We start from the raw sequence: 12,964 nt of genomic DNA on the forward strand, positions 1-12,964 counted from the left end.
CACACCACCTGATTTGTATGCTGTTATTTGCTGAAAGATACACCTCTGGTAAGGAGGGGGCAAGAATGACTGATTTCTTGTTGATTTCCTACCATAGAACCAATTAACCACATGATCTCTTGTCATCTTCAAAACAGCCCTGAAAGGTCCAGATGCTTTTCCAACAATTCCCCCGGCACTTCCCAAATGGGCCCCTTATTTTTACTTATTTTCAGGCATTAGGAAGTTCAGCCTCTCCTACTGGTGAGAATTCTCTGCTGTGGACACAGCGAGTGGCAGTTTCTCTACCTACCTGGGAGGCAGAAGTGCAAAGACATCCAGAGTTCTAGCAAAGAAGCCAAGGGCATCTGTCTGGAGCACCTGAGCTGACTCAGGTACTGTTGCTCCCAACTGCTTTGGCCAGACTCTCGTAGGCTGCTCTACATAGCCTGCTTTGTATCTTGTCCAGGCTACCTCTCTTCACCTCCCTAGATGGCACATGCCCTCACATCCCCAGGGCTGGGCTTAGCATGGGAAACTTTCCAGCCCATCCCAGGTGGTTAGAGGTCCATTTCCCTACTTTGCCTCCTCCACTCCTGCCTGCTGCGCCGCTGCCACACACACAAATGCACACATCAAGGCATGCCTTAGGCTTCCCTGTCACAGCATTTGTCCAGAGGGCTGTAATTATCAGTTCACCTATTGAAAATCTTTCCCTTTTGACTGTGAGCTCCTTGAGAGCAGGGGGCATGTCTCATTCACTTTGGCAACCTCAGCACCTCATGCAGGGCCAGGCATCTTCTAGGGGCTCGGAGCACTGTTGTGGAAAGTTGGGGGTGGTGACAAGCGATGAAGGGAACGCATGAGATGAGGGAGAGAAGACACCCCGTGGTGTGAATCTGTGAGTGAGGCTGCTCTCAGGGCGGGAGGTTCCACCTACTAGTAATGACCTGGAGAAGCAAAAGCTTCCATCTGTGTATCTGTGCTTCCTCTAGCCCCTTTTGTTCTTATAAAGGAGGTGAAGGCAGAGAGAAAACAAAAGCCCCACACTCATCTCTAGGGAAACTCCACCTTCTCAGGGCAAGGCTGATGTGAGAGAAGGGTCCTATCTAAAGTCATGCTCCCTGAGTCCCTGTGCGGCATTCCTGGGACTGGAACTGTGACAGGGGACTAAGTGTGGGCTGGCCCAGTCTGAGTAGAATCAACGTAGGTAGTTTACAAGACTGTCAATCTCTGAATGCACTGTCTAACCAGAGGGACAGTGGGGGCGGTCTCCAGTGCTTCAGGAAGTGATGCATTTGTGCACCTGTTTGTGTGCATGCGTGCATTCAGAAATAGGAAAGTGGGCCTGCCGCCAAATGAATGGCTCTGTGACCTATGAGCATGTGGGGGGCTTGAGCAACTAGGAGCCTTTGAATTTGCTGTAGGTTTTCAGGTGCAGAAAGGCAGAATAACGTCTCTAGATGGTTATTAAACTTCCCCTTTTGCAACTGCAGGTTTTAATGGATTACATAAACCGACCTCAACTTCCCCATCTGTAGAATGGGAAAGGCTAGCCTCAACGGGAGTGGAGAACACCTTACGCAGGAGTTGCCATTTCTCACTCCCACACTCACACTGGACACCGCCAGGTGACCGCTGCGCTCGTTCCCACCAAGCCTGGTCCGGATGAACACTTCGTTCAACGCAGCATGACAGGCACTACCATTTGACCTTAACTGACACATAAAGAGGAACTCAGGTCTGGTTAGATTCTTGCTAAGTCCTCTCCCCGCCCTGACAGTTTGGAAATGAGCCTCCGGGCAATGACAAGGCACCTAGGAGTTTGCATCCAAGGTTTTCTTTTTTAGGATTTTTACTTTATAGCACTGCCCCTGAATTAACATAGAGAAGCAAGTTGTGCAAGGGGTGAATAAAGAAGACTACTTCCACCTCTGCCGGAGCTGAGGGACTCAACTGCCAGTTTCAGCTCTCCCCAGTTCTTTCAACTCTGGATGAGAGAGACGGACAGCAGCACAAACGGCTCCGCTGGGTCTGATGCCAACATATGAAGCGTCTCTGAGGCTGCTCTGGGAGACCTGGATGAGCAAGTTTCATCACTTTTGTGCTGAAAGCAGCCTGGGTTCAAATCCCCACTTTGCTGAGTTCCCTGGGGTTCAGTTCAGTTCAGTCGCTCAGTCATGTCTGACTCTTTGCGACCCCAAGAACCGCAGCACGCCAGGCCTCCCTGTCCATCACCAACTCCCAGAGTCCACCCAAACCCATGTCCATCGAGTCGATGATGCCATCCAGCCATCTCATCCTCTGTCATCCCCTTCTCCTCCTGCCCTCAATACTTCCCAGCATTAGGATCTTTTCATGAGTCAGCTCTCCACATCAGGTGGCCAAAGTATTGGAGTTTCAGCCTCAACATCAGTCCTTCCAATGAACATCCAGGACAGATCTCCTTTAGGATGGACTGGTTGGATCTCCTTGCTGTCCAAGGGACTCTCAAGAGTCTTCTCCAACACCACTTGTCAAAAGCATCAATTATTGGGCGCTCAGGTTTCTTTATAGTCCAACTCTCACATCCATACATGACCACTGGAAAAACCATAGCCTTGACTAGATGGACCTTTGTTGGCAAAGTAATATCTCTGCGTTTTAATATGCTGTCTAGGTTGGTCATAACTTTCCTTCCAAGGAGTAAGTGTCTTTTAATTTCATTGCTGCAATCATCATCTGCAGTGATTTTGGAGCCCAGAAAAATAAAGTCAGCCACTGTTTCCACTGTTTCCCCATCTATTTCCCATGAAGTGATGGGACCGGATGCCATGATCTTCGTTTTCTGAATGTTGAGCTTTAAACCAACTTTTTCACTCTCCTCTTTCACTTTCATCAAGAGGCTCTTTAGTTCTTCTTCATTTTCTGCCATAAGGGTGGTGTCATCTGCATATCTGAGGTTATTGATATTTCTCCCAGCAATCTTGATTCCAGCTTGTGCTTCCTCCAGCCCAGCATTTCTCATGACATATTCTGCATATAAGTTAAATAAACAGGGTGACAATATAAAGCCTTGACATACTCCTTTTCCTATTTGGAACGAGTCTGTTGTTCCATGTCCAGTTCTAACTGTTGCTTCCTGACCTGCATACAGGTTTCTCAAGAGGCAGGTCAGGTGGTCTGGCATGCCCATCTCTTTCAGAATTGTCCACAGTTTATTGTGATCCACACAGTCAAAGGCTTTGGCATAGTCAATAAAGCAGAAATAGATGTTTTTCTGGAACTCTCTTGCTTTTTCCATGATCCAGCGGATGTTGGCAATTTGATCTCTGGTTCCTCTGTCTTTTCTAAAACCAGCTTGAACATCTGGAAGTTCACGGTTCATGTATTACTGAAGCCTGGCTTGGAGAATTTTGAGCATTACTTTACTAGCGTGTGAGATGAGTGCAATTGTGCGGTAGTTTGAGCATTCTTTGGCATTGCCTTTCTTTGAGATTGAAATGAAAACTGACCTTTTCCAGTCCTGTGGCCACCACTGAGTTTTCCATATTTGCTGGCATATTGAGTCCAGCACTTTCACAGTGTCATCTTTCAGGATTTGAAATAGCTCAACTGGAATTCCATCACCTCCACTAGAATGTCCACAAATCATCTTCCCCATCTCAGCCACAGTTTCCTCAAGCGTGAAATGCAGATAGTGACCTGACCTCTCAGGCTGCTTGGGAGGAGTAAACTGGATGAATAAAGTACGTGGAAGTGCTTTGTGAGATGCACCGCACTGAGCACAGGCAGAGGGGTATAAGGACACACCATTAGGAAAAGAGATAAGAATGTTCCATTCCAGACAGACTCAATCTAAACTGGGATACAAATGCCCTTTTTTTGGTAATTTCATCTGATGGAAACAGCAGTCTCCTGGGCCTAGTTGTATTTAATGAACCACATCCTGTATCATCTTGTTGCATGATTCTGAGAACTAAGTTGGCCATCTCCTCTGGCGTACTGCAGGCCCTGGAGTGTCCAGCTCGTATTGAACCTCCTCCTGCCGCCTCCAAGAAAAACACCAGCCTGGAGCTAGGCCCATCCCACACACAGCTCCGTGGCCCGAGGGGCCAGGGGAGGGGCAAGGGACACTCAGCCACCTCCTACCAGCACACAGACCTTGGCACAGGTGAGCAGGGCCAGGCTGAGACTTCAACCTGTGTGATGGTTAAGGAGTAGGAGGCTCAGTGTGAATCAAAGGCAGAGCATGGGGACAGATGGGGCTAAGGCGGCCTATGGGGACACAACAGGTCTGAGAAGGTCCTGAGGCCATGGGGAGGAGTTTGGAAATGAGCCTCAGGGCAATGACAAAGCACCCAGGAGTTTGCATCCGAGGAAGGGCATGATGGGAATCTCCATTTTAGAAACATCCCGTGATGCTTCATTTTATTATGTGGACTTAATTGGGCCATGAGGTGTGCAAATAACTATCCAATTCTTTTGTGACCCAGTGGACCACCAGGCTCCTCTTTCATTAGGATTTTTCAGGCAAAAATACTGGAGTGGTTTGCCATTTCCTTCTCCAGGGGATCTTCCCAACACAGGGATCAAAACCCTCATCTCTTAAGGGTTGTATTATATATACTATTTATATTATAATAAAATATAAACATATCTATATAAAGAGGTTTGTTGTTAGAATTTGACTTATGTGATAAACATTGTGTGTATGTGTGTGTGTGCATGTGTATGTGTGTGTGTGCACACGCTCTGCTGCTTCAGTTGTGTCCAATTCTTTGCAGCCCCGTGGATTGTAGCCCACTAGGCTTTTCTGTCCATGGGATTTCCCAGGCAAGAATACTGGAGCAGGTTGCCATTTCCTACTCCAGGAGATCTTCCCGACCCATGAATCAAATCCACATCTCTTGCCTCTCCTGCACTGGCAGCTGGGATTCTTTACCACTAGTGCCACCTGGGAAGCAATATATATATCTGGATATATATGTGTGTGTACTATTGTTGTTTGCCAGGGCATCTTCCCAACCCAGAGATTGAACCCGCGTCTCCTGTATTGGAAGCAGATTCTTTACCACTGAGCCACTGGGGAAGCCCCGTGTATATATATCTAGAGATACAGAATCAGTTAAATATAGCTTTCATATATATTATATGCATTATAAATATCATATGAATCTATATCATGTATATGTGAATATTATATATAATATATTTTTATCTACATGTCTACCGACCCATCTATCCTGATGGTTCTGTCTCTTTGGCGAACCCAGGCAGATCCATGTCCTCAGGGCTGTGCAGCTCGACTGATGGGGTTCAGGTGGATGCAGGGAGGCCAGGCAGGGGGCAGTGCTAGAGTCCAGCCCAGCCATGATAGTGGCAGCAGGGAGATGGAGAGAAGTGGGCAATTCTAAGAACTATTTGGAAATTGAAATTGATAAGGCTTGCTACGGTTTGGAAATGGGTGGGAGCAAGGGAGAGGGAGATGCTGAGAAGGATTTCTAGGTTTGTGGCTCTGCTTCTAAACAGATACAGGTGCTCTGCATGAGAACACTGGAAACATTCTAGGCTGTGTGGGGCCGAGTCTGGGCAGGCAGGGAGCTAGCATGAGAGCACATTATTAGAGGAAAGCTTGGAGGCAGGCCACAAAGCCGGAGTCATCCGTGTAGGGATGGTAACAGACAGCATGGCTGTGAGTCCCCACGGACACAATGGCAGTCCTGCAAAACCACACTGACCCGTTTGGCAGAGAAGGATGAGCCTGTGAAGGAGACAGAGAAGGAACAGGCCGGAAGGAAGGTGGGCAACCACCAGGAAGAGTCCCCTGGTGCCAAGGAAGCAAGCATCAGATGGCGCCTCGAGCAGGAAGTGGCCAGCTCCATCAAATGATAACGAAAGGGCACACAAGCGGGAACTGAAACCTGCCCTGAAGATTAAATCACCAGGGAAGTGAAACCCGTGCAGGTCTCAGCTCTGAGATCAACTCTCTGCATGTCTAGCTGGCATCTCTGAAGCAAGTTCTCGGGAAGTTTCTTCAGGAAACTGAAGGCCCGGGAGAGCTCTCCAGCTCCCATCAGCCCCTTGGCCACCCCTGTCCTGACAAAAGGAGGTGACACTTGACTACATCTTTCCCTTCTCCTCCCCCACCCCAAGCCCTTAGGTTGCCTTTCAAACAGCCAGAATTCCTTTAAAGAGTAATCTAGGTATGCTTCAGCTGACATTCAAAAGTGCATTGTAATTCAAATGGAAATGCAGAAATTCATTCCCTTGGACAGTCTTGGGAAATTATAATAGAGATAAAACATCTTTTAAAGGTGGCGACAGGCATTTATCTGTGGGGACATCTCTATGCGATAGACTCTCCTGATGCAAACTCAAGAGCGGTCCAACCTTCACACGGAGTATGTCCTTTCGGCAGGGTCACTGAGTCTCTAAATTTGGGAAAGACATTAATTGCATCCATTTTCGCTTCTCCACTTTGTCCCTCCATTTGTCTTTGTGGATTTTGGTTTCCCCGTGTCTGTCCCTCTTCATTTTTCTGTCTCCTCCTATCTCCCTCAGTCTTTGTCACTCTCTCTCACACACAGAATGGACAATTCCTTTACATGCATACATCCTTTACCTTCCATAGTTACTTTCTCCATGCAAAAGAAGCAACTGTGAATTCAGGAAACCTACCAGATTGGTTATTTCTGCATGCATTGCCATCCCTTCAGAACAGGGAATAACAGGGCATAACAAAAGGGCAGGGTTACGGAGTCTTTTGATGTCTTCCTAGTAGAGCTTTAAGGCTCCCTCCCTCACCAGCTCTACCCCAGGAGCCCCTCTCAATCTCCCCTGTCCTTGGTCCTAAGTCAGCTGACAAAAGAGGGGAGTAAATTGGTAGCCGCATCTCCCCCTGCCCCCGTAGACACACATGTGCACTACAAACACACACACACATACACACACATCTGAGATCACTGTTATCAGGTGGATGCGGCAGCCACCGGTGCAGGGAGTGGACTGTATCAAGGTAACAATTAAGTGCCCAGCTCATTGCTAGATGAGTCATCATTGATGGGTCTACGCTTTCACTGGATCCCATATCTTAAAAATGGAAAAATTGATCTTAGAGTGTGAATCAATTTGTCCAAGATCACACAACTTGTTAGAGGGAAACTGGGACTGGAACCAAGGTCCATCTGACTGCAAAACTTGTCATTTATCTCCAAATGAGGAAGTCTTTATCCAAGATAGCCAGAAGAACCATAACTATGACTCATGTGTCAAAGTCACAGCAAGGAAGTGTATGAATGTCAAGTCAAAGAAGGAAATGAAGCCCTGATTAAGAGAAAGGTAGCTTTTCAAATACAGGTGTATCGGGAACACAGCAGCATAGAGTGAAAATATTAAGCTGGGACAGAAACTAGAAACTTCACAAGGCACTTGGAGCCTGGCCTGGGAGCACAGGTGATGGCTGAGGGACACAGCAGCAGACTGAAGAGCTTCCAAGGGAATCGCACCTGGGCTGGAGTTTCCTGGGATGACTTCAGCTACTGTAGCTGCTCCTGAGGTCCAGCTGTCCCTGGCTTCCGCCAGCACCATCCAGCTGACCTGTCCAGTGCTCCAGTCCCCTTCGGACTGGTGGAATGCCCGGAATATCCTCTCCTCCCTGCCTGGATCCTTCCCGTCCTCCTTGGCATTCCCAGTGTCTCTCTGGAATCTGCGTCAGAAGCTGGGTCTGTTATTCTAGCTTTCAGTTCGCCCTATTACTTGGAAGCAATATGTAAGTGTTAACCACCACTTCCCCTTTCTGCATCTGGAGCAGTTCCTGCTAACTGATCGCAGCGTTCTTTTCTAATGACCCGGTGACCTCCACACAGTGTCTAGACAAGCCACTCCTCAACTGATCAGAACTGGCATACGAAACAAAAGACACGGGCCACCGGGTGACAGTGACTGAGTTCCCGACCGCACACCAGCCACCTGCCTTTCTCCAGCGGCCTATTGGTAGATCAAAGGAAAAAAAAAAAGTCTATCACGAAAACGACAAGGTATTGGAAGGCTCATCCAGGCTGAACCCCTTCATGGACAGCACCCACGTCTTGCCTACTTTAACGCCCCAGCACATGGCACGAGGTCTGCAGTGAAGAAGCACTTAGGAAATACCAGTGAACCAGAGGGTAATGAATGATCAATGTGACTTTCTTTTTCCTGTGGAATGCACACTTCTAAGCACTTATGGGAATAAGAGTGAAACTCTCATGGGAGATATTTTAATCAGGCACATTCACCCAACCCCCTTGACCTTCCATGATCTCTAGTGGCTGGATCACAACAGTGACCAGAGCCCCACCATTAATTAGTAAACTTGGAAAGACCAGGATCTTGGACTCAGGTTGGAATTTAAACACTAATTCACTCAGGAACACACTGTGCGGTCCAGGCAAGCCCCCGATCACTTCTGAGTTCAGGTCCCCCTTTTGCAGTGATCAGAGGTGGGTCCTCTTGCCTTTTTTGCCTCAAGGGGTAGATGGAAAGACCAAAGGCAGGCCTGTATACCGCGAAGGGCTCTACAACGTCCGTGGTTGTTATACATGCCCCATTTGGTCTCTTCTCTCTGAAACTTAGAAATTACTTTGCCTGAGGTTTCCTGACAGGGATGTAAGAAGAGGTACCAGGGCTTGAAATCTTTTCTGTCCCACTTGAAAAAGGCTTTCATACTGTTCGTGGGGTTCTCAAGGCACTACTTCTGAAGTAGCTTGCCATTCCCTTCTCCCATGGACTGCGCGTTGTCAGAAGTCTCCACCATAACCCATCCACCTTGGGTGGCCCTGCCTGGCATGGCTCAGAGTCTCAGTGAGTTAGACAAGGCTGTGGTCCATGTGATCAGTTTGGTTAGTTTTCTGTGATTGTGGTTTTCATTCTGGAGGCCATGGGATTGAAATTCCAGAGCTGACTCATTGGAAAAGACCCTGATGGTGGGTAAGATCGAAGGCAGGAGGAGAAGGGGGTGACAGAGGATGAGATGGCATTTCCAACTCAATGAACATGAGTTTGAACAAACTCCAGGAGATGGTGAAGGACAGGGAAGCCTGGCATGCTTAAGTCCATAGGGTCGCAAAGAGTTGGACACAATTTAGCAGCTAAACAACAACTGTCCCACTTGACATTGTTCTGATTTGTCCTCTTCCCCACGAGCTCTGGCCCCAGAGTGATCAGCTTCCAACCCCACATTCATCCTGACCTGGTCCCCAGTGAACCCTGGTTTCACAGATGTCAGTGACACAGCTGACACACAGATGCTGGTGACACAAAGGTGGCTGGGGGGAGAGGAGACACACCTCAGCTAGCCGTAAGTCTAGAAGCTTTTCCATCGCTCAGGGGAAATTTCCAGCTTCTCTACCACTTCCTCTCCAGCATCACTTCCAAATTTAAAAAGTGAAACTACAGTGCTTGATGTCACCTCAGGTAAAGACAGAGAGAGGAAACACGCAGGTCAGTTAAGCCATCTTAACACAGTGCGTTGCTGCGCTGTTCTGGGGCTTCCCTGGTGGCTCAGACGGTAAAGAATCTGCCTGCAATGCGGAAGACACGGGTTCAGTCCCTGGGTCAGGAAGATCCCCTGGAGAAGGGAATGGCTACCCACTCCAGCATTCTTGCCTGGAGAATTCCATGGACAGAGGAGGCTGGTGGGCTATAGTCCATGGGGTCGCAAAAGTCAGACACAACTGAGCGACTAACATTTTCACTTTTCACTATCATCCTGTTCTGGGAGCCAATATGGGAGAGAGGAGAGAACAGTACCTTTGCCTTGTAAGCCCAGAAGCCAAGCTACTGGGCCAAGTTCAGCCAGCAAGTTTGTGGCAAACTTGAAACCTCTTTGAGTCTTGAAGGGACCCCTGGTGGCTGTGCCAGCTTCCATCTGCCCCTCTCCCCATCCTACTTGGCCATAAACCAGTGGACAAGAAATGGCATTTTCTGGAGTGAAAAAGTCCAGGTCCTGGAAGTAGCCAAGGAAGGCTATGGGTGGGGTGCAGCCTGAGAGTCATGTCCCAGGCCCCGAACGCAGGACGAAGCAAATTAGTTCAGTGGCCACAGTGAGGAAGGCTTTTATAAACATAACCTAATTGTATTACTTCGAAGTCCAGAAGCTTATTGCTCTGCTTAATGATGTGTCACGTTATTTATAGGGTAGCACAATGAGACTTCTATTGATTTAATGCACTTCCTTAAAGACTGTCATTGTCACAGCCATAAAACGAAGCTATTCCCAGACAACTCAATTATTCCCCTGCGCCTATAAACCACCCCATGCCCCACACAGCTGCACACAGGAGGGAAGGCGGGGTGAGACCGTGACGGGGTGGAGAGTGCCAAGGGAAGGGTTCTGGAAAGGACAAAGGCAGGAGCTCCATCCGGCTGGGGATGAGGGGCAGCAGGAGAAGACCTAGATGGGGAATGGAGAGCCCTATCCAGGGGAGCTGAGGGACTCTGAGCAAGACTCTTCTTTCCTTTAAGCCTTAGTTTTCCCAGCTGTAAAACGAGGGTGCTGAGCCCAGTGAGAGCTGTCAGATCCCTTCCAGCACCTGCATTCTGTGGTTTTGAGTTACTCTTGGTTTGGTTCTTGGAGGCCATGTAGCTGGACCACATGGAGAAGGTACAAGCACATTTTTAACATCACTCCTCACCCTTCCCATCCATCGAGAGCCTCTCTTTTTAAATTAATTGATAAGAATAGTAACAATGATAACAGGAAGTGATCTTCACCCTGCTGCGTATTAGCTATGTGTCCACAGAGCACTTGACTTGTTAGCCTATCCGACACTCATTTTTTCATCAGTGAAATGAGCCTGTGACTACGTGGAACTGCTATAATAATACACAATGCATGTATGCCTTATTTCCATCTTTCTCAAAATGTTATTGCATAAACTACTTCCCTTTAATGTAGGAAGTAGACAGGAATCACTAAAGTACCTATTTCACAGGAAGGGAAAACTGAGGTGAGAAGGGGACAGATTTCCCAAGGGGAGTGACAGAGACTGGTCTTCTGCTTCAGGGAAATTCCAATTCTGATAAATAGCTGAGAAATGGAGGGAAATAAGACCTGGTGACCCTGCCTGAGGGCAAAGGCGTCTCCATGGTGAGACTTGAAACTGTCCCCTCAGACATGAGTTGGTCACTCCCAAAGGAGCCGGCGCTCCCCTTAGGTTCTTCCAAGAAGCCCAGAGAGAAGGTGTCAACGAGATAGCTCTCACCTCCCCTACAGTTTCCCCAGCCTCCTGACCTTGGCAGTTGTTTTGAGAGGACAGAGTGGGAAACAAGGAACTCGCAGTAGAAGGCCAGAGTTCTGGAGTCCACCCTGGGGTCTCAGAAAACGCCTGAACTTTAAGAATCCTGAGGAATCATCACACGGTCCCTCATTCCATCCCCGGTGAACATGAAGCCCTGAGAGGCGCAGGGACTTGTTTACGGCCGCCCAGTTCCTACGTGGCAGAGCCAGGATTTGGTTCCCAGGGAGCTCAGTTATCTCCCCAGCAGCCTGACCTCCATGTCTCAGCTGGCCACCACCTCCAGCAAGCCCTCCAGGCTTACCTTTCTGGTACTGGAGCCACAGCTGCTGCTGGACCTTCTTGCTGGGGAAGTGAATGATGCAGGTGAGCTCGGAGCCATAGAGGGCCTCTGCGATGTAGTGTGAGCCGTAGTGCTGGATGAAGGACAGCAGCTCCTCCCGGCTGCTCTCTTTGGTCAGGATCTTGAGGACGTTGGTGAAGCCTAGACAGAGGAGGAGCATGTGGAGGTGGTCAGAGTTGGGAGGCTGGCGCCCAGCAAATGGCAAGCCCGGATTTGGTACCTTGTCCTTCACCATAGCATCGGCCAAATGTGCATAGTATCCCTCCCTTACTTGGCAAAGACTGCTCTCTTTGGTGGACACATGAGACACCACCCAGAGGGCGTCAACAGCAGAGGAAGGACAAACGCTGGCGACCCAAAAGCTACAATCAGGAAAAATCAAAGCTGAGGTCTCCTGAGCAGCTGACGTGTGGCGGGCACGCTGCCAGGTGCTCCAGCCACTTGTCTAGTTTAACCTCAGTCCGGCACTGCAGTCCCAACCATAATGAGCCCTTCCAGTAGATAAGCAAGTCAAAGGTCAGAGATTGGAAGTGATTTGCCTTGGTCCTCCAGCCAGAGGAGCTAGGATTCCGACCGACTTCTGTTCTCACCCCGAAGTGCACACACTGCTCACATACCCAATTACCCTGGGCCTGAACTGTCCATGGCTGGAGCCGGAGGCACTGCACTAGCCCAGGCTCAGCAGACATTCTGTTTCCTCAGATGTAATCCCTGGCTTAGCTTCCTAGAACGTGACTTCCCTTTCTGTCTCCAAAACAACGGTATGCTCTTTCTCCTGCCATTGTCAAGGGCCTCCTTGCTGCTCCATTATCCTTAGTCCTATGCCAAGGGTCCTGAGTCCTCAGTGCCTGGCACAGGGTCTGCATGGCCATCACTCAGCGCCCACGGACCCCCTGCCTTCTTCCTCCTGCAGGCAGGGCACCAAGCGACGCTTTCAGGAGCCTTAACACCTTTCGGGCTCTTCTGTGCTCTGGATAAAGCCCAATGACCTTATCTGGGTATCCCAGGGCTCCAAGCTCGTCTCCCATGAGCACATACATTAGGCTTCACCTCTGGCCAAATCTGTTTTCCTATTTCTCCTGAATGTGATTTGGCATTTTCATCACACTTTCTTATTTATATCCCTCCCCCACTCCGAACACACACACACACCCACCCATCCACCCACCATTTACCTGGAATGGTCTTCCACTTCCTCTCTGAGTCACATCCATGTTTCCAGACCCCAGGAAGTCATCCCTCCCCCAAGAAGCTTTTCACACCATCCCGGCCTAAGGCACCTACTGCCTATACCTTCAACAGGCATCACCTTGAAAGCAGAAGCGCTGTCCCATTTGTCTCTAAATCTGCACATGTGTCCTTTCCCACCCCCATTTCCAGACAC

General features: G+C 49.0%; 1 protein-coding gene across 5 annotated transcripts in view; it reads right to left on the bottom strand.

Moving 5' to 3' along the window:
* The window catches only part of ASTN2 (astrotactin 2), a 1,056,817-nt gene that overhangs the window by 266,153 nt on the left and 777,700 nt on the right, over positions 1 to 12,964 (bottom strand). For all 5 annotated transcript variants that reach the window (XM_061426655.1, XM_061426656.1, XM_061426657.1 and 2 more), the window contains one exon: positions 11,542 to 11,721. In XM_061426655.1, the coding sequence (XP_061282639.1) occupies positions 11,542 to 11,721 (180 nt within the window). The remainder of the gene's footprint in view (positions 1 to 11,541; positions 11,722 to 12,964) is intronic.

Source organism: Bos javanicus, chromosome 8, assembly GCF_032452875.1.
Source record: "Bos javanicus breed banteng chromosome 8, ARS-OSU_banteng_1.0, whole genome shotgun sequence".
NCBI classification, from domain to species: Eukaryota; Metazoa; Chordata; class Mammalia; order Artiodactyla; family Bovidae; genus Bos; species Bos javanicus.